At 44.0% G+C, this 22,186-nt stretch overlaps 1 protein-coding gene and 1 non-coding gene across 3 annotated transcripts; one reads left to right on the top strand and one right to left on the bottom strand.

Annotated features, from left to right (window-relative positions):
- Nucleotides 1–1,890: 1,890 nt before the first annotated feature.
- On the bottom strand, nt 1,891–1,963 carry TRNAA-AGC (transfer RNA alanine (anticodon AGC)). The gene has a single exon. It is a non-coding gene; the product is annotated as a tRNA-Ala (tRNA).
- A 164-nt stretch (nt 1,964–2,127) lies between these two features.
- UBE2V2 (ubiquitin conjugating enzyme E2 V2) lies at nt 2,128–19,095 on the top strand. Of its 2 annotated transcripts, none has more exons than XM_066578072.1 (4): nt 2,128–2,233; nt 10,911–11,056; nt 12,411–12,536; nt 15,630–19,095. In XM_066578072.1, exons 1-4 carry the CDS (start codon nt 2,218–2,220, stop codon nt 15,774–15,776), a joined length of 435 nt encoding a protein of 144 aa, XP_066434169.1. In that variant the 5' UTR covers nt 2,128–2,217; the 3' UTR covers nt 15,777–19,095. The 2 variants fall into 2 exon arrangements, with proteins under 2 accessions (XP_066434169.1, XP_066434170.1); XM_066578073.1 differs by having other exon boundaries at nt 2,200–2,223.
- Nucleotides 19,096–22,186: the final 3,091 nt, after the last annotated feature.

Here is a 22,186-nt window from a genome sequence, read left to right on the forward strand (position 1 = left end):
AAGATGCTTATTATATTCCTATTGATTCTATATTTCGGAAATATTTGAGCTTTGCCATAGGGAGGAATTCAAAAGTTCTACATTTTCATTTGTTTACCTTTTGGCATCTGTACCCCACCTAGAGTATTTGCAAAGGTTTTAGTAGAGATGGTTGCTCACCTTAGGGAAAAAGGAATTACTGTAATCCCATATGTGGATGATTTCCTCATTGCAACAAAGTCATCAGAAAACATGAATAACCTCTTAAAACAGGTGTTGATTCTCTTTTCAAACCTTGGCTGGATCATTAATTTTCAAAAATACAACTTAGTCCCAGACATCCGTAAAATATTTCTTGGGGTCCTTCTTCATTCAGGTTTAAAATAGTCATTTCTTCCTCATGTAAAGAGGAGAGAATTATTAAGCCCTAGTCAGCCTTTTAAAGGAAGAACAGGACATCTCTGAGAGGCGCAATGAGTATTCTGGGTTTGATGACTTCCTGCATACAAAATGGTCTGCAGGGCTCAAATCCATTCCAGTCCCTTACAGAATCTTATTTTGTCCATGTGGGATAGAAATCATTCTTCTTTGGATAGGAGGTTTAGTTTAACCATTCACGTTAAAAAAAAAATCTCTTGCCTAATGGTACAACCTTTGAATCTTGCCTTCCACAACCCTAAAATCAATTCTAAATGAAAATTATTGGGTCATTGGTAGAGAAGCTAATGGAAGTATCATTATTGTTCTATATAAGAGGTCGTCTGCACACAGCAGAATCAGAATCCGGCTCTGCCCCTGGCAAGTGACCCCGCGTACCTATCTTTTCTTTCTCTATATTGTGGATGTCCCCGCTGGCACACGTCTCCTGCGACCCTACCGTAATGTCAGTTACAGAAGGCCCACAGATCGGACGGCTTCCATTGACTTCAATGGAAGCTGTCCGCCTGGAATCCGAGCTAAAATAAAGCATTCTGCGATTTTATTTTCGGCATATTGTGTCCGCAAATGTGCATGTGTTCGTGGAGCAGAGGAATCTGCACGCAAATCGACTGGCGGATTGCCTACGCCGGTGACAAGCACGGGATCCGCAATTCAATTTGCCCCATGTGTAGGCGGCCGAAGTGAATGGGTTAATGGGCACATTTCTGAGTCAGGTGCCTGCTGTCCATTGTGTGCGCAGGTACACCGCGTGCTTGCACACACAAATAAATAGGCACAAATTCCCATTGATTATGTGCACATATATACTGCGAATACAAGGTTTCCTGCGTATGTCCGATGCATTTGTATAAGCCCATTGATTTTAATGGACTCTTGTGCTGTGCAAATATGCAGAAAATAGAATCAATGGTTCCATTCACTGCGTATTACGTGTGCATATTTTGTGTGCGTAATATGTAGCGCAAGTGCGTTTGTTGGAATAAGCCCTAATTTGCTGATTGGTGGGGGTTCCACCATTGAGAATCGTGCCGATCTCGAGAATAGAGAACTCATGTCCCCCTCTGCCGCTTCTCCCCCCACAGTAATGTCAGAATGACTGGAGTGCTAGTGAACATACAAGATTGGAACTCCATTCATTTCAATCGGATTGAAGCAAGTACCCGAAGTACTCGTCTATCTCCGTCAGTTGCATTGAAAATAAACGGAGTGCCAGCGCGCTTGTGCGACCAATGCTCCTGTCGCCTTCCTTACTGCGGTGGTCTTGGTGTTGGGACCCCCACAATCAGTAAGTTCTCCCCCATCCTGTGTGTGATGGGGGATAACTTGCTATTCTGGTACAGTCCCTGAAGGATTATAGTAGAACAGGTTTGCTTAGAGATGATTCACCCCCGGAGTCCATAATGTTTTATACACTCAGTTTATTAGTGAGAAAATGGAAATATCAATATTCAAAGAAGAAAAAGTAACTCGTGGAGAATGCGGGCATCGATCCCGCTACCTCTCGCATGCTAAGCGAGCGCTCTACCATCTGAGCTAATTCCCCTGCTGGAGGAGAAGCGGCTCTCACTGCCACCCACTGCTGCTCCGCTGGCGGCTTTTCTACCTGCCGATGGCTCATATTATAGCTTATTCCCTGGTGACATACTGAGCGCTCCACGCCCGCCGGTCACCGCCTGCTCTCGGCCGCAGGACCGCGGCTCTGCACATTCTTCTGCCGACGGAAATGACGCCGCCGGTAGGGGGCGGTGTACGTGCTGACATCAGCTGCGTGGGCTCCGGTGCTCGGCGGCGGAGAAGATGGCGGTGAGCGCAGGTTGGTGGTGGAGGAGACGCTGGGGAATGCTTACTAATGGATAACTTTTCCTACTTGTCAGCGCGGTGCGCTGCGGCCGCCTGTCTGCCGGGGTGTGTCGCTTCCTCGCCGGTGCTCCGTCATGTCGGCGGTCACTTGTGCGCCAGCACTGCCCCATGGAGGCGCGGTGTATGTGCTGCCGGCTGCACTAGGCCGGCCCTGCTGCCCGCAACCACTGTGTGCCCAGGACAGCCGCCCGCACGGCCACCATGTCTGGGCAGATTGCAGGAAGTTCGTGGGGAAGTGGTAGAAGATGTGGCAGTACCAAGGCTGTAGTATGCGGAGCGGCCCCTGTATATAACATCACATATCACCCCCTGTTGTAACATCACCCCCCTATATACAACCTCACCCACTGTATACACCCGCACCCCTGTATATAACCTCACATAACACCCCCCTGTATACAACCTCACATAACACCTGTATATGATATCACATATCACCCCCCTGTATACACCCTCACCCCCTGTATATGACATCACATATCATGCACTGTATACACCCTCACCCCTGTATATGACATAACATATCATGCACTGTATACACCCTCACCCCTGTATATGACATAACATATCATGCACTGTATACACCCTCACCCCTGTATATAACATCACATATCAACCCACTGTATACACCCTCACCCCTGTATATAACATCACCCCCCTATATACAACCTCACCCACTGTATACACCCGCACCCCTGTATATAACATCACATATCACCCCCTGTATATAACATCACCCCCCTATATACAACCTCACCCACTGTATACACCCGCACCCCTGTATATAACCTCACATATCACTCCCTCTATATAACATCACCCCCGTATATAACCTCACATAACACCTGTATATGACATCACATATCACCCCCCTGTATACACCCTCACCCCCTGTATATGACATCACATATCATGCACTGTATACACCCTCACCCCTGTATGACATCACAGATCACCCCCCTGTATACACCCTCACCCCCTGTATATGACATCACATATCATGCACTGTATACACCCTCACCCCAGTATATGACATCACATATCATGCACTGTATACACCCTCACCCCTGTATATAACATCACATATCAACCCACTGTATACATCCTCACCCCTGTATATAACATCACATATCACCCACTGTATACATCCTCACCCCTGTATATAACATCACATATCACCCACTGTATACATCCTCACCCCTGTATATAACATCACATATCACCCACTGTATACAGCCTCACCCCTGTATATAACATCACATATCACCCACTGTATACAGCCTCACCCCTGTATATAACATCACATATCACCCACTGTATACAGCCTCACCCCTGTATATAACATCACATATCACCCACTGTATACAGCCTCACCCCTGTATATAACATCACATATCACCCACTGTATACAGCCTCACCCCTGTATATAACATCACATATCACCCACTGTATACAGCCTCACCCCTGTATATAACATCACATATCACCCACTGTATACAGCCTCACCCCTGTATATAACATCACATATCACCCACTGTATACAGCCTCACCCCTGTATATAACATCACATATCACCCACTGTATACAGCCTCACCCCTGTATATAACATCACATATCACCCACTGTATACAGCCTCACCCCTGTATATAACATCACATATCACCCACTGTATACAGCCTCACCCCTGCATATAACATCACATATCACCCACTGTAAACAGCCTCACCCCTGCATATAACATCACATATCACCCACTGTATACAGCCTCACCCCTGTATATAACATCACATATCACCCACTGTATACAGCCTCACCCCTGTATATAACATCACATATCACCCACTGTATACAGCCTCACCCCTGTATATAACATCACATATCACCCACTGTATACAGCCTCACCCCTGTATATAACATCACATATCACCCACTGTATACAGCCTCACCCCTGTATATAACATCACATATCACCCACTGTATACAGCCTCACCCCTGTATATAACATCACATATCACCCACTGTATACAGCCTCACCCCTGTATATAACATCACATATCACCCACTGTATACAGCCTCACCCCTGTATATAACATCACATATCACCCACTGTATACAGCCTCACCCCTGTATATAACATCACATATCACCCACTGTATACAGCCTCACCCCTGTATATAACATCACATATCACCCACTGTATACAGCCTCACCCCTGTATATAACATCACATATCACCCACTGTATACAGCCTCACCCCTGTATATAACATCACATATCACCCACTGTATACAGCCTCACCCCTGTATATAACATCACATATCACCCACTGTATACAGCCTCACCCCTGTATATAACATCACATATCACCCACTGTATACAGCCTCACCCCTGTATATAACATCACATATCACCCACTGTATACAGCCTCACCCCTGTATATAACATCACATATCACCCACTGTATACAGCCTCACCCCTGTATATAACATCACATATCACCCACTGTATACAGCCTCACCCCTGTATATAACATCACATATCACCCACTGTATACAGCCTCACCCCTGTATATAACATCACATATCACCCACTGTATACAGCCTCACCCCTGTATATAACATCACATATCACCCACTGTATACAGCCTCACCCCTGTATAGAACATCACATATCAAACCCTGTATACACCCTCACCCCTGTATAGAACATCACATATCAAACCCTGTATACAGTCTCACCCTCTGTATAGAACATCGCATATCACCCCCTGTATACACCCTCAACCCTTTATATAACATCACATATAACCCACTTTATACACCCTCACCCCTGTATAGAACCTCACATATCACCCCCTGTGTACAGCCTCACCCCCTGTATAGAGAACATCACATATCACCCCCTATATACAACCTCACCCACTGTATACACCCGCACCCCCGTATATAACCTCACATAACACCTGTATATGACATCACATATCACCCCCTGTATATGATATCATCCCCCTGTATACACCCTCACCCCCTGTATATGACATCACATATCATGCACTGTATACACCCTCACCCCTGTATATAACATCACACATCAACCCACTGTATACACCCTTATCCTTGTATAGAACATCACACATCAACCCACTGTATACACCCTTATCCCTGTATATAACATCACATATCAACCCACTGTATACACCCTTTTCCCTGTATATAACATCACATATCAACCCACTGTATACACCCTTTTCCCTGTATATAACATCACATATCAACCCACTGTATACACCCTTATCCCTGTATATAACATCACACATCAACCCACTGTATACACCCTTATCCCTGTATATAACATCACACATCAACCCACTGTATACACCCTTATCCCTGTATATAACATCACATATCAACCCACTGTATACACCCTTATCCCTGTATAGAACATCACATATCAAACCCTGTATACACCCTCACCCCTGTATAGAACATCACATATCAAACCCTGTATACACCCTCACCCCTGTATAGAACCTCACATATCACCCCTGTATACACCCTCACCCCCTGTATATGACATCACATATCACCGCCTGTATATGATATCATCCCCCTGTATACACCCTCACCCCCTGTATATGACATCACATATCATGCACTGTATACACCCTCACCCCTGTATATAACATCACATATCAACCCACTGTATACACCCTCACCCCTGTATATAACATCACATATCAACGCACTGTATACACCCTCACCCCTGTATATAACATCACATATCAACCCACTGTATACACCCTTATCCCTGTATATAACATCACATATCACCCCCTGTATACACCCTCACCCCCTGTATATAACATCGCATATCACCCCCTGTATATAACATCACATATAACCCACTGTATACACCCTCACCCCTGTATAGAACATCACATATCAACCCCTATATACAGTCTCACCCCCTGTATAGAACATCACATATCACCCCTGTATAGAACCTCACATATCACCCCTGTATACAGCCCCACCCCCTGTATAGAACCTCACATATCACCCCTGTATACCGCCTCACCCCCTGTATAGAACCTCACATATCACCCCCTGTATACAGCCTCACCCCCTGTATAGAACCTCACATATCACCCCCTGTATACAGCCTCACCCCCTGTATAAAACATCACATATCATCACCCCCTGTATATCACATATCACCCCCTGTTTACAGCCTCACCTCTGTATAGAATATCACCCCCTGTATAGAGCATCACATATCATCTCCTGTTTATAGCCTCACCCGCTGTATAGAACATCACATATCACCCCCTGTATAGAGCATCACATATCATCTCCTGTTTATAGCCTCGCCTGCTGTATAGAACATCACCTATCACCCGCTGTATAGAACATCACTAGAGATGAGCGAACGTGCTCGGCCACGCCCCTTTTTCGCCCGAATACCGCGATTTTTGAGTACTTCCGTACTCGGGCGAAAAAATTCGGGGGTCGCCGTGGCGGCGCGGGGGGTTGCAGCGGGGGGAGGGGGGGAGAGGGAGAGAGAGAGGGCTCCCTCCTGTTCCCCGCTGCTACCCCCCACGCCGCCACGCCTCTCCCCGCCCCCCGGCGCACCCGAGTACTTTTCACCCGAGTAGTGAAGTACTCGAAAATCGCCGTATTCGGGCGAAAAAGGGGCGGGGCCGAGCACGTTCGCTCATCTCTAAACATCACCTATCACCCGCTGTATAGAACATCACCTATCACCCGCTGTATAGAACATCACCTATCACCCGCTGTATAGAACATCACCTATCACCCGCTGTATAGAACATCACCTATCACCCGCTGTATACAGCCTCGCCCCTTTTCTAAAACATCACACATCCTCCCCTGTGCACAACCTCGCATATCACGCCCCTGTGCACAACCTTGCATATCACGCCCCTGTGCATGTCGTCACCCCTAATATAGGACCACACATGTCACCCCCGGTACACAGTGCGCCCTTAGTACTTGTCTTAATATACAGGGGAACCAGACATGGCTACACAGTGCACCCTTAGTACTTGGCCTAATATATAGGTGACCCAGACACAACTACACAGTGCACCCTTCAAACATCTAAAATATAGGGGACAAGACATGACTACACAGTGCACCCTTAGTACATGTCCTAATATATAGGGGACCCAGACATGGCTACATAGTGCACCCTTAGTACTTGTGCTAATGTATAGGGGACCCAGACATGGCTATACAGTGGACCCTTAGTAGTTGTCCTAATATATAGGGGACCTAGACATGGCTATACAGTGCACCCTTAGTACTTGTCCTAATATATAGGGGACCCAGACATGACTACACAGTGCACCCTTAGTACTTGTCCTAATGTATAGGAGACACAGACATGACTACACAGTGCACCCTTAGTATTTGTCCTACTGTATAGGGGACCCAGACATGGCTACACAGTGCACCCTTAGTACTTGTCCTACTGTATAGGGGACCCCGACATGACTACACAGTGCACCCTTAGTACTTGTCCTACTGTATAGGGGACCCAAACATGACTACACAGTGCACACTTAGTACTTGTCCTACTGTATAGGGGACCCCGACATGACTACACAGTGCACACTTAGTACTTGTCCTAATGTATAGGGGACACCGACATGACTACACAGTGCACCCTTAGTACTTGTCCTGATGTATAGGGGACACAGACATGACTACACAGTGAATCTTCAATGCTTGTCCTAATGTATAGGGGACACAGACATGACTACACAGTGCACCCTTAGTACTTGTCCTAATGTATAGGGGACACAGACATGACTACACAGTGCACCCTTAGTACTTATCCTAATATATAGTGGACCCAGAAATGGCTACATAGGGCACCCTTAGTAATTGTCCTAATATATAGGGGACCCAGACATGACTACACAGTGCACCCTTCGTAATTGTCCTAATATATAGGGGACCCAGACATGGCTACACAGTACACCCTTTGTAATTGTCCTAATATATAGGGGACGCAGGCATGACTGCATAGTGCACACTTGGTACTTGTCCTAATATATATAGAGGACCCAGACATGACTACACAGTGCACCCTTCGTAATTGTCCTAATATATAGGGGACCCAGACATGACTACACAGTGCGCCCTTAGTACTTGTCCTAATGTATAGGGGACCCAAACATGACTACACAGTGCACACTTAGTACTTGTCCTAATGTATAGGGGACCCAGACATGACTACACAGTGCACCCTTAGTACTTGTCCTAATGTATAGGGGACACAGACATGACTACACAGTGCACCCTTAGTATTTGTCCTAATGTATAGGGGACTCAAACATGACTACACAGTGCACCCTTAGTACTTCTCCTAATGTATAGGGGACACCGACATGACTACACAGTGCACCCTTCGTAATTGTCCTAATATATAGGGGACCCAGACATGGCTACACAGTGCACCCTTCGTAATTGTCCTAATATATAGGGGACCCAGACATGGCTACACAGTGCACCCTTTGTAATTGTCCTAATATATAGGGGACGCAGGCATGACTGCATAGTGCACACTTGGTACTTGTCCTAATATATATAGAGGACCCAGACATGACTACACAGTGCACCCTTCGTAATTGTCCTAATATATAGGGGACCCAGACATGACTACACAGTGCGCCCTTAGTACTTGTCCTAATGTATAGGGGACCCAAACATGACTATACAGTGCACACTTAGTACTTGTCCTAATGTATAGGGGACCCAGACATGACTACACAGTGCACCCTTAGTACTTGTCCTAATGTATAGGGGACACAGACATGACTACACAGTGCACCCTTAGTATTTGTCCTAATGTATAGGGGACTCAAACATGACTACACAGTGCACACTTAGTACTTCTCCTAATGTATAGGGGACACCGACATGACTACACAGTGCACCCTTAGTACTTGTCCTAATTAGAGATGAGCGAACACGTTCGGCCCCGCCCCTTTTTCGCCCGAACACCGAACTTTGCGAACACTTCAGTGTTCGGGCGAAAAAGTTCGGGGGCCGCCGTGGCAGCGCGGGGGGGTGCGGCGGGGAGTGGGGGGGAGAGGGAGAGAGAGAGGGCTCCCCCCTGTTCCCCGCTACTGCCGCCCGCGCCGCCGCGCATCTCCCCGCCCCCCGGCGGCACCCGGACACTTACGCGCGAACACTGCAGTGTTCGGCGAAGCCGGTGTCCGGGTGCGGATGTGTCCGTAACGGACATGTTCGCTCATCTCTAGTCCTAATGTATAGGGGACACCGACATGACTACACAGTGCACCCTTAGTACTTGTCCTAATGTATAGGGGACACAGACATGACTACACAGTGCATCTTCAATGCTTGTCCTAATGTATAGGGGACACAGACATGACTACACAGTGCATCTTCAATGCTTGTCCTAATGTATAGGGGACACAGACATGACTACACAGTGCATCTTCAATGCTTGTCCTAATGTATAGGGGACACAGACATGACTACACAATGCACCCTTAGTACTTGTCCTAATGTATAGTGGACTCAAACATGACTACACAGTGCATCTTCAATGCTTGTCCTAATGTATGGGGGACCCAGACATGGCTGCACAGTGCACCCTTGGGATTCCCACCAATCAGCCGATCATCCGTCCCGGGGTCAATGCTGCAAGCCGGTCGCTGTAATTGGTGTTCATGGCCGGTAGTGTAATAGCTGTCTTTAATCCCATTGAATCAATGAGGCCAAAACTCCTATTGCACTTCTGACTCTGACCACAATGATGAGCTGGAAGTGTAATAGCACTCCTATTAATTAGACTTCCAGTTCTGAACAACAATGATGGCACCCGGCATGCTGCACTAACAGCGGGTTGGTGGATCCCAAGCAGCACCCTCCCCACCAATCAACTATTGATGACCTTGGTTTGATCAATCCTATGCTATAAATATGTCTGACGAATTGTGAATACGATAAAGCCAAGATCTACTGTACGGCAGAAGCTGTAAAGAAGTATGTGTATATACAACCTATCCTTGAAGGAACACTCTTTGACCCATAATGTGAAAATGACAAGCCGCCTTATATTTCCGCTTATCTCCCCCCCCCCCCCCCCCTCCCGTCCTTCGCAGCAGTTTTTTGCAGGGTTACTCTCCACAGTGACTTAATCCAGAGATAAGCTAAGTCTGTGTTCACATCTGCGTCGGGAAAGGCCAGTTGAAAGAACAGACCCCATGATAGTCAATGGTTTCCATCTGACACCTTTCAGTTCCGTCATAAAATGGATCGGTTCAGCCAGGGGATTTCATTTTCTTGCTTCCATAACGGAGTCGGAAAATGGAATTCCCTAACACAGATGTGAACGTAGCCTAGGGACAGCATATCATTTTTCCGCTTTCCAAATAGTAAGCCTCAAATGTCAGTGAGGAGAATGGCATCGGACGTGCTGATTTATCAAAAGATTTGTTACTTTTATATTTCGGGCTAATTAAACCCAATTTCTGTAAATGGGGGGGGGGGGGGGGACGCTGCTAACTAATTTTTGCAACATGTTGAAAATATTTAGTATGATGCTTTACTTCATATTATTTTCTTTCCTAGTTACAGTTCCTCGTAATTTCCAATTGCTGGAAGAACTTGAAGAGGGGCAAAAAGGAGTTGGAGATGGCACAGTTAGTTGGGGCCTTGAAAATGATGAAGATATGACTCTTGCTAGATGGACTGGAATGATAATTGGGCCTCCGCGAGTGAGTTCCTTGCTGATTTAAGTCGCAATCTTATACACAAACACATCCCAAGGTTTTTCAGGGATAGACCGTCTTGGGAACGTATAGAACTACTGGATGCTTCTGAAGATCAACTGTAAAAAAAAAAAAAAATCAAGTACATAAAAAAAACAAACCAAAAAAACCTGTCTCAAGTAGTTATCAATCTATTAACCCTTTCCAATCCACTGTCTGACATCTGAAGACATTCTGATTGAAGGCTGTACAGCTACGATGTTGAAAGACGTCCGGCAGGGTATTCTCACCGTATATTACTGGCCGCTCTGTTGTCAGGGGCCTCTCCAACATGTCCCATACCACAGTACTGGCTCTAGCCAGCAGACGGCGCCATTGTATAATGGCAGAAAGAGCCCCCTATGAAACCCTGAATCCAAAATTGGATTGCAAAGGGTTATTAAATAGTGCATGCCCTCATTAAAAGGGACCCCCCCAAATAACAGTGATTACCATAGGACCCCTCACGTCCCATTATGGTGAAGGCCACAGATACCCAACACTACTCTTTATACTGGGGGTGGCTCAGCACTGCAGACAGACCATCCACAGAATAGCTCATCTCACTCTGTACTCTACACCCGTCCACCACTGACATGGGGCCTAGTTAGTTAAATGCTATGGACAGGTCCTACTAGGTCCACAAAGCTCTAGGCATCAGCCTATTTTACCTTATCAATATTCACTCCTTACACGGTTTTTCTTCTTGGCGCTAGCTTACTCTTTCTGGAGGACATTACTCCAGTATTATATTTTGGGGTCTGTTCACATCGTGTTTTTTGTTTAGGTCCAGCATGTATATTGTGAAAGCTCCCAATGTACATGCTAAGTGTGTCCACGGGGCTCATGAATCAGACAGTCTTCTTTTGGCCCCTTTCTGGACAATATATGGGATTATACTGGGAAAAGTGATACTCCATCCTGTGGAATCCAGTAAATTAGCATATGCTTTTTAACATGACAGCCTATAGGTGAGGGATGCCGATGTATGGCATCTGCCACAGGCATCCATTAAACATACAATCATGAGTTTTTCAAAGACAAGTCCACTAAACGAATGCCATTATAGCCTATTGGTGATGGATGCGTTAAACGGAAGCCTAATAGCGGCATCCATCACCCATATGATATAATAGTATCCTTTTAACAGATTCGTCATGAAGAGTCATTGAAGAACTTTAGTCTACGGGTGACAGGTGCTACTCTTAATCAAATGTAGACAAAGTGAGGTGTGAACAGGGTCTTACTCTGAACAGTTTGCTTGTGTGGTTTATATAGCAATATCGTGCATCTCCAGTGAAATGTTGTTCATTTTTTTCAGACAAATTATGAAAATAGAATATACAGCTTGAAAATAGAATGTGGCCCCAAGTACCCTGAAGCCCCTCCGACAGTTAGATTTGAAACAAAAATAAACATGAATGGTATAAATAGCTCCAATGGCATGGTAAGTATATAGAGCCTTGGTGTAATCTTTGGGGATGAGAATACTTTTTAGGCTGAAATTTAAAAGCAAAAATAAATATTTAACCTGTTAAGGATGCAGTTATTTAGATTTTTTTGGCGTTCTTATTCATTTCCATAGGAAATTGGCTTGCAATACCAAGTCTGGCCACTGTAGTGTGAACAGAGCTGTCTGCTTTCTGCAGAAATTAGCAAAGTACACAAGTGCACTGACCCAGAGAATAGCAGGGTTCTCTACTGATGGCCCCCCACCGATGTATTACTGATGAGCCATTTTTCAGATAGAGGAGTGCACAAGTTATATAAATAATTAAAAAACAACTGGATGAACATTTCTCCTTTTTAATTAATATAGCACTGGCATCCCAGCGTCATCCTCCACAGTTGGGACCTCTCCCTGCCTAGGTCTCCAACTGTATTTATTGCAGTTGAACTGTTGAAGGGGTTTTGCTTCGAAATGCGTTTTCTTATGCTATTTGCCGCTATATTAATTAACCCCTTAATGACATGGCCTATTTTGGGCATAAGGACGCAACGATTTTTGGCAAATTTATATCTCCATTTTTCAAAAGCCATAAGTTTTTTACGTTTCCTTCGGCACGGCTGTATGAGGGGTTGTTTTTTGCGTGGCGAACTGTAGTTTTTATTGGTGCCATTTTTGGGTACATAGACTAGATTGTAAAACTTTTATAATTTTTTTTTAATCATAACAGGGAGAGAAAACGCATCAATTCTGCCATAGATTTTTTTAAATTTTTTTTTAAAGCGGTAATGATGCAGCATAAATGACACAATACATTTTTTTTCTGCGGGTCGGTACAGTTATGATACAAAAATTCTTTTTTTTTTTTTTTTGGTTTCTCCACTTTTCTAAATCGCTGCATTCAAAGTCCTGTAACTTTTTTATTTTTCTATGTACGGAGCTTTGTGAGGGCTTATTTTTTGCGAAATGAGTTGTAGTTTTTACTGGTACCATATTGGTGTATAACGCCTTTTTTGATCACTTGTATTGCATTTTTTGGCAGGTGAAATGCTAAAAATTAGCATTTTGCCTCTTTTTTTTTTTTTTTTAAGCGTTTTTACGCTTTTTGCCGTGCAGAATAAAAAGCGTGTTCAACTTATTGTACGCGTCGTTACAGACACGCCGATACCAAATATGTGGGATTTTAATTCCTTTAACCTTTTTTTTCTGCTAATATGAGAGAAGACACCTAAAAAGGGGTTTTATTTTGTTGTTTTTTTTTTACATATTTTTTCGTACATTTTTATTTATTTTTTTACTCTCTTTGTGTCCCTCTGGAGGACTTAAAGCACAGCACCAATGATCGCTGTGATAAGGCATGGCAGGACTTCTGTCCTGCCATGCCTTATCGCTTATACAGCGATCACAGGCTCTGGCAATACAGGACGCCGGTATCTGGCGTCCTATTGCCATAGCAACCAGCTGGGCTCTCTGTGATTATATCGCGAGAGTCCGGCAACATCACAGAGGGAGCGCGCTCCCTTTGTGAACCCTTCCCATGCCGCGATCTACATATCAGTGACAGCCGGCTCCCGCTGCGGGATAGCGCAAGATCTGTCATGATCTTGCGCTATCCCTAGGATGTAAGTGTAAGTCATTTTGTGGGAAGTACCCCGCCCCCATGACGTACCCTTGCGTCATGGGACGGGAAGGGTTTAAAGAAATTTTCATCCAGTTGTTTGAATATTATTCATATAAGTTGTAGAGCGCTGCGCCGCGCCAGCAGTTTTTGCCTCTTACACTTCTCCATACGCTCACACCTACATAGGTGGTGCGTTTTCTGGTCGACAGCACCTCCAGATCTTCTGGCACACTTCTAACCATCATGGTCCTCATCTCCATTTTGGGCCATTTTATTGCCTACTGTTTTGTGCTCCCTCCCTTCTTTCCATTCCACATCTATTTTGCAGATAGGCCATCAATAGTTTACAACTGGACAACCTCTTTAAGGTTGTGGAAATGTAATTTATTTACATACCATGTGTGTGTGTAATACATATAATATTACACACAGGTGTACAAAAAAATTGCATCATATGCTCCATTTGGTGTCTGATACTGAAAACCGTTCGCAGCATAATGCCTCTGTACTTTCGTAAATAGAAGAAATGTAATTTAATGAAACATTTATAACAGTTCAGAGGTTTTATGCCATATGTAAATTTTAATTTTTAGCGCACTTCATATGTTATGCGGTCTTGTCTTTTACAGGAGTTGTAGTTTTTATTACCATGAATTGGGGGTACATATAATTTAACTTTGTTAACTTTTATTTATTTTTGGATGGGGGGGGGGGGGTTTGAACAAAATAAATTGTTCCATTGTTTTTTGCATTTCTTATAACACCATGTGGTTCAAATAATAACATTATTCTATGAGTAAGGCCCATTGCACACGGGCGTATTTGTATTGCGGAATTCGGAGCAAATGCTGCCCATAGACATGCTATAAAAAATCTCTTTTCCATGTCCACGGGCGGAAATCAATAGTATGCTCTATTTTGGCGTGGATGGCTTCCGTTGAAGTCAATTTGAAGCCGTCCAATCCGAGGGAGGACGGGCCACGGAATCGGTGTCATCACATAGCAACAGCGCGGCGTCATCTGTACTGCGCGTGTGTCCGCCGCTGGCATATCCGCATTACAGAGGAAGAACACTGCAGACAGCTATGCAGGGGTCACCGGCTGTGCACCGCGTCGGATTCCGCTGCGGGATCCTGCATTCGGCCTAAGTATGATTTACGGTGATACCAAATTTAAGCTTTTGCTGCATCACTTTATCATCGTTAGTTCGGTCTCCTGTTTGGACTGAACGATTATTGTTCACTTTTGCTCGTTTGAACGATTTCGTGAACGGTAATTGTTCCATCTTAAAAAGTGTCAAACTTGTCTGCCCAGCGTAACCGGAAACATTGGTGCTTGTGCTAAGGCTACCACGGGTGACTAAATGAAGCTGACCCTATGCTCACAACAGGACATGACATCTGACAGGTTTATTTCGGACTGCGCTGTATACTTCTATCCATTTACAGTATCTTTCTCTCCCTTTCCTCCAGGTGGATTCACGATGCATACCCGTTTTAGCTAAATGGCAAAACTCCTATAGCATTAAAGTTGTTCTCCAAGAACTTAGACGCATGATGATGTCCAAAGAAAATATGAAGCTCCCACAGCCTCCAGAAGGACAATCCTACAACATTTAAGTGATGTGGGAATGTTTCCATACTTCCTCCCAGTCCCCGCCACGAATTTCTAAAAGGCCTGCAATATGTATTGTTGCATGCCTCTGCAGCTGAGAGGGAAAGCCCTTTTAGCCTTGACAACGTATAAACTGGGCACAATTTGCACATGACTCCTCATTGTTGGCTTGGATGTCTCCTAGTTTTCACTCCCATTGTTCATGGACATATTATGCAACGTGTGTTGCGGAGAAACCCCTGTACACCTGCGCAAAAGAGAAAAAAAAAAGATATTCAGGAGTGTAGGGGTTTCACATAAGTATTTTTTTCTGATCTAGTGTTGCTTGATCACTTCGATTTACATTCATGAATTTTTTTTGTTTCCTGAAAGAGCAGCAGTAATTTTTTTTACATCTGTATTATAGGGTTCCTTCTGCTGAGATTTGCTGTGTGACATTTAGATTTATGTCGTTTGCATCTTGGCAACAGACTATATACTGCTGGGGTGTTCGAAGGAAGTGCTGTTAAAGAGGTTGGCCCATGAAATGAGCTTATTCCCTATTTTCAGGATGGGTGGATAAGGATGTGATCGTTGGGGCAGTCTGTTAGGACTTCCCCTGATGTCGAGTGTCCCCCAGATGAATGGAGCTGCGGTCATGCGTGCACACTACCACTCCCTTTCAATGGGAATGAAAGAGAATGAATCAAGAAGCACTCCAGGGAAATGGTGTCAGTTGTCTGAGCCCGTATTCGCAATCAAGCTTCAATGAACGATACTGATACTTTTCAATGCACTTAGGGTGGTTTCACATTTACATTGGAACCTCCGGCCGGAGTTTCCATCGCAGATCCGGGACAAGATACCGGAAGGAAAAGCACTGCATGCATCACACTTACTTCCTGTAAAAGGCCGGGCAGCTGAGTGGAAACCGAACAGAGTCAGTTCGGCACAGTTTAGTTCCATCATAAGACTGAGGGGATTCCCCTTTCCGGCTCCCCGAATGGAGCAGGAAACCGGAACCCCAAACACAGATATGAAACCACCCTTGGTTAACTTTATCAAAAGTTCATCACATCTCATATGAAAATATGGCAAAATTCATCCGCTAATGTCCAGCATGCTCTAAAGACCTGGAGAAACGGAGAAGGCTGCTGGAGATAGCCAGGTACAAGCAAGCACTCGGCTATCAGTGTGAATATCATTTAACTCCTCCTACAACACCTCTTGAAACTGGTGGGGGTTCCAACGATTGGACCTCACCAATAAGATATTTATTCCCTATCTTGTGGATAGGGAATAAGTTCATTTTGTTGGATAGACCCCTTTAAGCAGTATGAAGTCTGTTGCAGAATTCTAAATAAGATTTCCATTTATAAACACGATTATGCAGATTATATATAGATACAATTTACATAAAGAGGTGAATACATTTGCCAACACATTGAATTACTTATCTTGTACTGACCCTGGTTGGTGATGGAAGCAGTCCAATTCACTAAGAGCTTAGCGGAGTTCCCATAATGCATTTACTTTTTTTTCTTGCATCAGTTATGCAGTGCTTGGTGTAAAGATAACACTTCCCAGAATGTAAATCACCAAGGCAAATTATGTGCATAAATTGAGCCTGGAAGAGATACCGGGTGGTTTCAGCTCTGCAACCTGATTAATTATGAATGCGGCTATAGAATATTTTTTTTTATGTAAACCTTTAAAATGATATTCAAAGATGGGCATTCACATTAAATGTCATTCAGGAAATCTCAGCATAAGAAAAGTTCTCCTTTAAAGGTATCACAGGCTTATAATTATCATGCCTATAATGATCTGAATGTACTTGCAAAATAAAGTCCTCCTTGCTAGCGCCTGATATTCACGTAGCTGTCACAGGAATGTTTCATTAAGAGATGGTTCTTTTCGAAGATGTGTACCTCTGATTTTCAGCCACGAGGCAATGTGATTGTGTAAAGTGGGTCATAGCTGACTAGATAGCCAACATTTATGGTGCCCAACACCTTCAGTAAGTCTCAGCCGATTGCTCATTTGGCTGACTGCTATTTCTACCGACTCTCCCATATACATGAACTTGGCAGTAGCTTATTTCCAAGGAGGATAATAGGATGAAGCATTGAAATTCAACTTGACTGATCCTTCTTTCCCCTTGTTGGGGAAGAGTCGGGAAGCCCTCAAAGAAAACATATAGTTGGCTGGTTCCACCGAGGTTGGTGGCTTCTGACGTCTTTAACCTAATGTGTATGGGGCCTTTACTGTAAACCGATGAGAGATAGTTGCACGTCCCATGAGAATCTGTCTAAAAGAAATGGGAGGGATCTCCTAATATCTTGGAGACGGGATTGGGCACTTGCATTGTGCCGTTTATGACCAGCTTTAGCCCTGTAGCGTCTCTTACAATCTGGCTAGCTTATCTTCTCTCTAGAAAGAATCATTTGTGGAACAAGAAAATGCTAAAAATTGCATTTTTCTTTTTGTTTCCCTCATACATGTTATATATGGGGCCAAGTATAGAATATTATTTAAATGTCATTGATATTTGAATGTGCAGTATTATACTGTGGTATGGCTGGCATTAATTCAGGATGGGGTTATTAGCTCTGAAGTGCAAAGTGTTATGAACCCACATCAGGCTTTAGCTGGTTGGTTACTTTGGGTATTTGCACTTTTGGCTATTGCACTTCTGCACATTGTCAATAAATTGAAACCCTCTTCTAGTGATTCCATTTACAGGGACTTTGAGACAAGCACGGCACGAAGTACTTCTCAACCGTCTTGCCTGTATTGGATCATTTGACACATGCAAGGCAGACGGACTGGGCGGCACTTGTTGATTTTCCTGGTCCTAGAGCAGTGTTAGAAAGTTTTTGTTTGCCTCGAACTGTAATGCGTATGTCACAAAAGAATAGCATGAGGATAGATTGTAGTCACATGGACGTTAATATATATATATATATCACACTTGGTCAAAGCTCTGGAAATGGCAAGCAATTCTGTATACACCTGGTTTGGCAAAAGGAATGCTATTTTATAGTACATTGCAACGGGAACACATGCTGGCATTTCTTTTGCAAGAGGCATAGAAGCAGACTAGGAGACTGTCGTGTCAAAGTGTGTTCAAGTCCGATCTCGTTCATTGAATCTGAGGATGAGTAACTCTGTAAAGCAGCTCCTGTTTGTTACTTATAACAGACAGCAAACATTTGTTTACAGCCTTCATTCCAATAAACTGCATTCTTATACAGCAGATGTATATGGAAAGGATCTGGATAATGTGACCTGAGGCTGCAGCTAGTCGTACAATGTAAATAAAATGTTGAAAGTGTTAGAAGACTTCTGTGTTTGTGTTTAAATGGGGAAATCCCATCATGCATATTATATACGGGGCCAGGGCCGCACTGTCCCTCTGGGAAATGCCAGATGGGCCGTTGTTCACTTTTGCCCACCACATCAGTCACCATCATGTGACATGACAGGGCAGAGCTGAGCAGTATAGACGAACGGTTGGTAGTGAAGGACCTGTGATGATGCCACTGGTATGTCATGAGGGGCGGAGCTTTGTATGGATCAGAAGAAAGTGAAGAAGTCAATCCGTTCTATAGGGTGAAAGCTGATAGGAAAATACTGTGAGTTGCAGTTCTCTTATCTTATACCACCTCAATGTAATATCCTCTCACAGACCATATAGAGCAGAGGTGATTGCCATAGAAAAAGTTTTAAAAGAGAGTTTGTTCAGTCGTCTCGATAGGTGTAGTAGTAAAATGTTTCAGCGCCACTAACATGTCTCAAATGGAGTTGGGACATGAAATGCGGGCCTTAAATCTAAACAATAAGTTGTTGCTGAAAAAAAGTCTCATTCTGATAAAGGCAGTTCTAAAACCCACATGGAAAAAACAATGTATATAGCTACATGCTGTCTCATTAAAAAAGAAAAACTTAATTAGAATATAGAAAGGTAAAAATGCTCACGTGTGTGAACAGGGACTTTGCGTATTTAATAAAAAAAAGTAAGCCTTAACCATTGCTTATAGCCTGTACAGTGTACAAGAAGCAAGTACCATATATACTCGAGTATAAGCCTAGTTTTTCAGCCCATTTTTTTTGTGCTGAAAAAGCCCCCCTCGGCTTATACTCGAGTCAGGGAAGGCCTAAAAAAACCCCCCTCCATACTCACCTCCCAGCCGGCGTCTGTCTCCGGTGGCATTGCGGCAGGCTGCTTGAATTCTCTCTTTTGTCATCTCCCGCCATCCTCTTTGCTCAGCTCTGTCATCCCCCGCTGTCAGTGCTGTGTAAGTAAGAGCTGTAATTGGATCAAGCGTCAGCCAATCACAGCCGGCGCTCGATCATCCACAGTCAATCAAGCTGCTTTAGAATTCTCCATGCTGTCATCTTCCTGCTCGGCTTTCAAATCCCTTGCCGTCAGTGCTGTGTATGTAAGAACTGTGATTGGATAAAGCGCCAGCTGTGATTGGCTGGTGCTCAATCCAATCACAGCACTTACTTACACAGCACTGACATAGCCAAGCAGAGAGGACAGCGGGGAGAAATGACAGCAGTGAGAATTCAAGCAGCTCGTCGCACAGACACACGTGGGCTGGGAGGGGAGTATGGAGGATTTTCTTTTACCTAGTATATACTCGAGTATAGCTCGGCTTATACTCGAGTCAATAAGGTTTACCAGTTTTTTGTGGTGAAACTTATTGACTCGGCTAATACTCGAGTATATACGGTAATTTAAAGGTAACGGGATAACATAACAAAAGCATGACCACTCCTACCCATGAAGAAATGAGGAAATGAAACCCATGAAAAACAATACAAAAATATTAGTATATAAGCAAGATCAGATCTAAAGTTAACCCTTTCCAATGAACTGTCTGACATCTTAAGACATTATGATTTGCGGCTATACAGCTCCTATGTTGGAAGACGTCCGTCGGGGGTTCTCTTACTGTATATTGCCAGCCTCTCTGCTGTCGGAGCCTATCCAACGTGTCACCTCATGCAGTACTGGCTTTAGCCAGCATATAGCGCGTTGTATAACAGCAGAAAAAGAGTAAGCCCCCCTAGGAAAACCAGGATACAAATTAGATTGGAAAGGGTTAAGACCATTCTCGTCCATGTCATTGAGGGACACCGCAAGACCTTGGGGTGGAGTTGCTGCAATGAGGTGACACGAAGCACAAGAGTTGGTCTCTCCTACCAGCTATACCCCTCCTGCAGGCACTGAGTTTAATCGGTTTTAGCTTAGTGTCCTGTTCAATCTCCAAGGGGTCTACTGCTGCTCTAAGGTTTTTTTCGGTTATTTGTTCCTTTCATTCCAGAAGAGACCCCACAAGCACCCTGTCTTACTATCACCATTTCAGTTCCCAGTACCACTCTGTCCTTCAGATGCCAGACCAGATTAGTGTATTAGCTGCTCTACAACACTCGAAGCAGATTGCAGCAATGGCATACCTAGCCAACCGGGCTTTAAAAAAAAAAAAAACCAAAAAACTATGGCCAGTGTACTGTGCTGAACGAAGTGCCACATTACAACTCATCTGAGTTTTGGCATATCGAGTGCACATATTCAGACGGACAGCTTGAACTGTGAAAAGCAGCAGTCCACTGCATGGGTCCTGGTATTCTGAAACAGGTCAAGATGCAATTTCTTACTTAGCTTTCGTTCAACCGTGATTTCTCCTATCCTTACTAATAGCATCCGGACTCCAACCTGTTTGTAAGCAGCCAGCCTTGGTCATGAGCCAATTTTGTCAAAGTAGTATTGTTGTACAAGCTAGGAGCTTACATGTTGCTTACCGGTATTTGTACACGTTTTCTTAGTGAAAAGTTTCATACCTGGCAGGAGAAGTTTTGGGCGAGATAAGCATCCTCCATAACAATAGGTAGACTTTTTAAATATGATTTTGTTTAATGTAAAAAGAATCCAAACTAAAAGTAGTAGAAAACCACTAAAGCAAAATTAGATGCAGTATCAGCTTGTCTGGTGTTGTCTGAACTGTGTCAAACAGTTGGATTGACGTTTAGATTGTGCCAAACAGTCAAGTGTAGTTTTTGATGCCGCTATATTTTGGCCCCACCTATGATGCCCCTGTGGTAACCATGGTGGGTAAACCTGTCAGAAATACCACAACACTCTTGATTTTTAATCTTTTTCCAATGAACGTGTCATTTTGGCTCTAATAATCTAAAGTTTTTAATCACAGGAGGGGCTGCCGGCTCTGCTCATATAATGAGTTGCCAGAGGAGAACTTCCTATACAATTTTTAGTATTTAATTATCTTTCCAATAAGGAAGACATCAAGAAAAGAGTTAGAGACAGAATGTTACTGAAAAGTAAACAAGAGACCAAAACTATTACCATTGAGGTAGAAAACAAAATCCGAATCCTCCCAGATAAGGAGTCGTTGTCTAGATATCT

Source organism: Eleutherodactylus coqui, chromosome 9 (assembly GCF_035609145.1).
Source record: "Eleutherodactylus coqui strain aEleCoq1 chromosome 9, aEleCoq1.hap1, whole genome shotgun sequence".
NCBI classification, from domain to species: domain Eukaryota; kingdom Metazoa; phylum Chordata; class Amphibia; order Anura; family Eleutherodactylidae; genus Eleutherodactylus; species Eleutherodactylus coqui.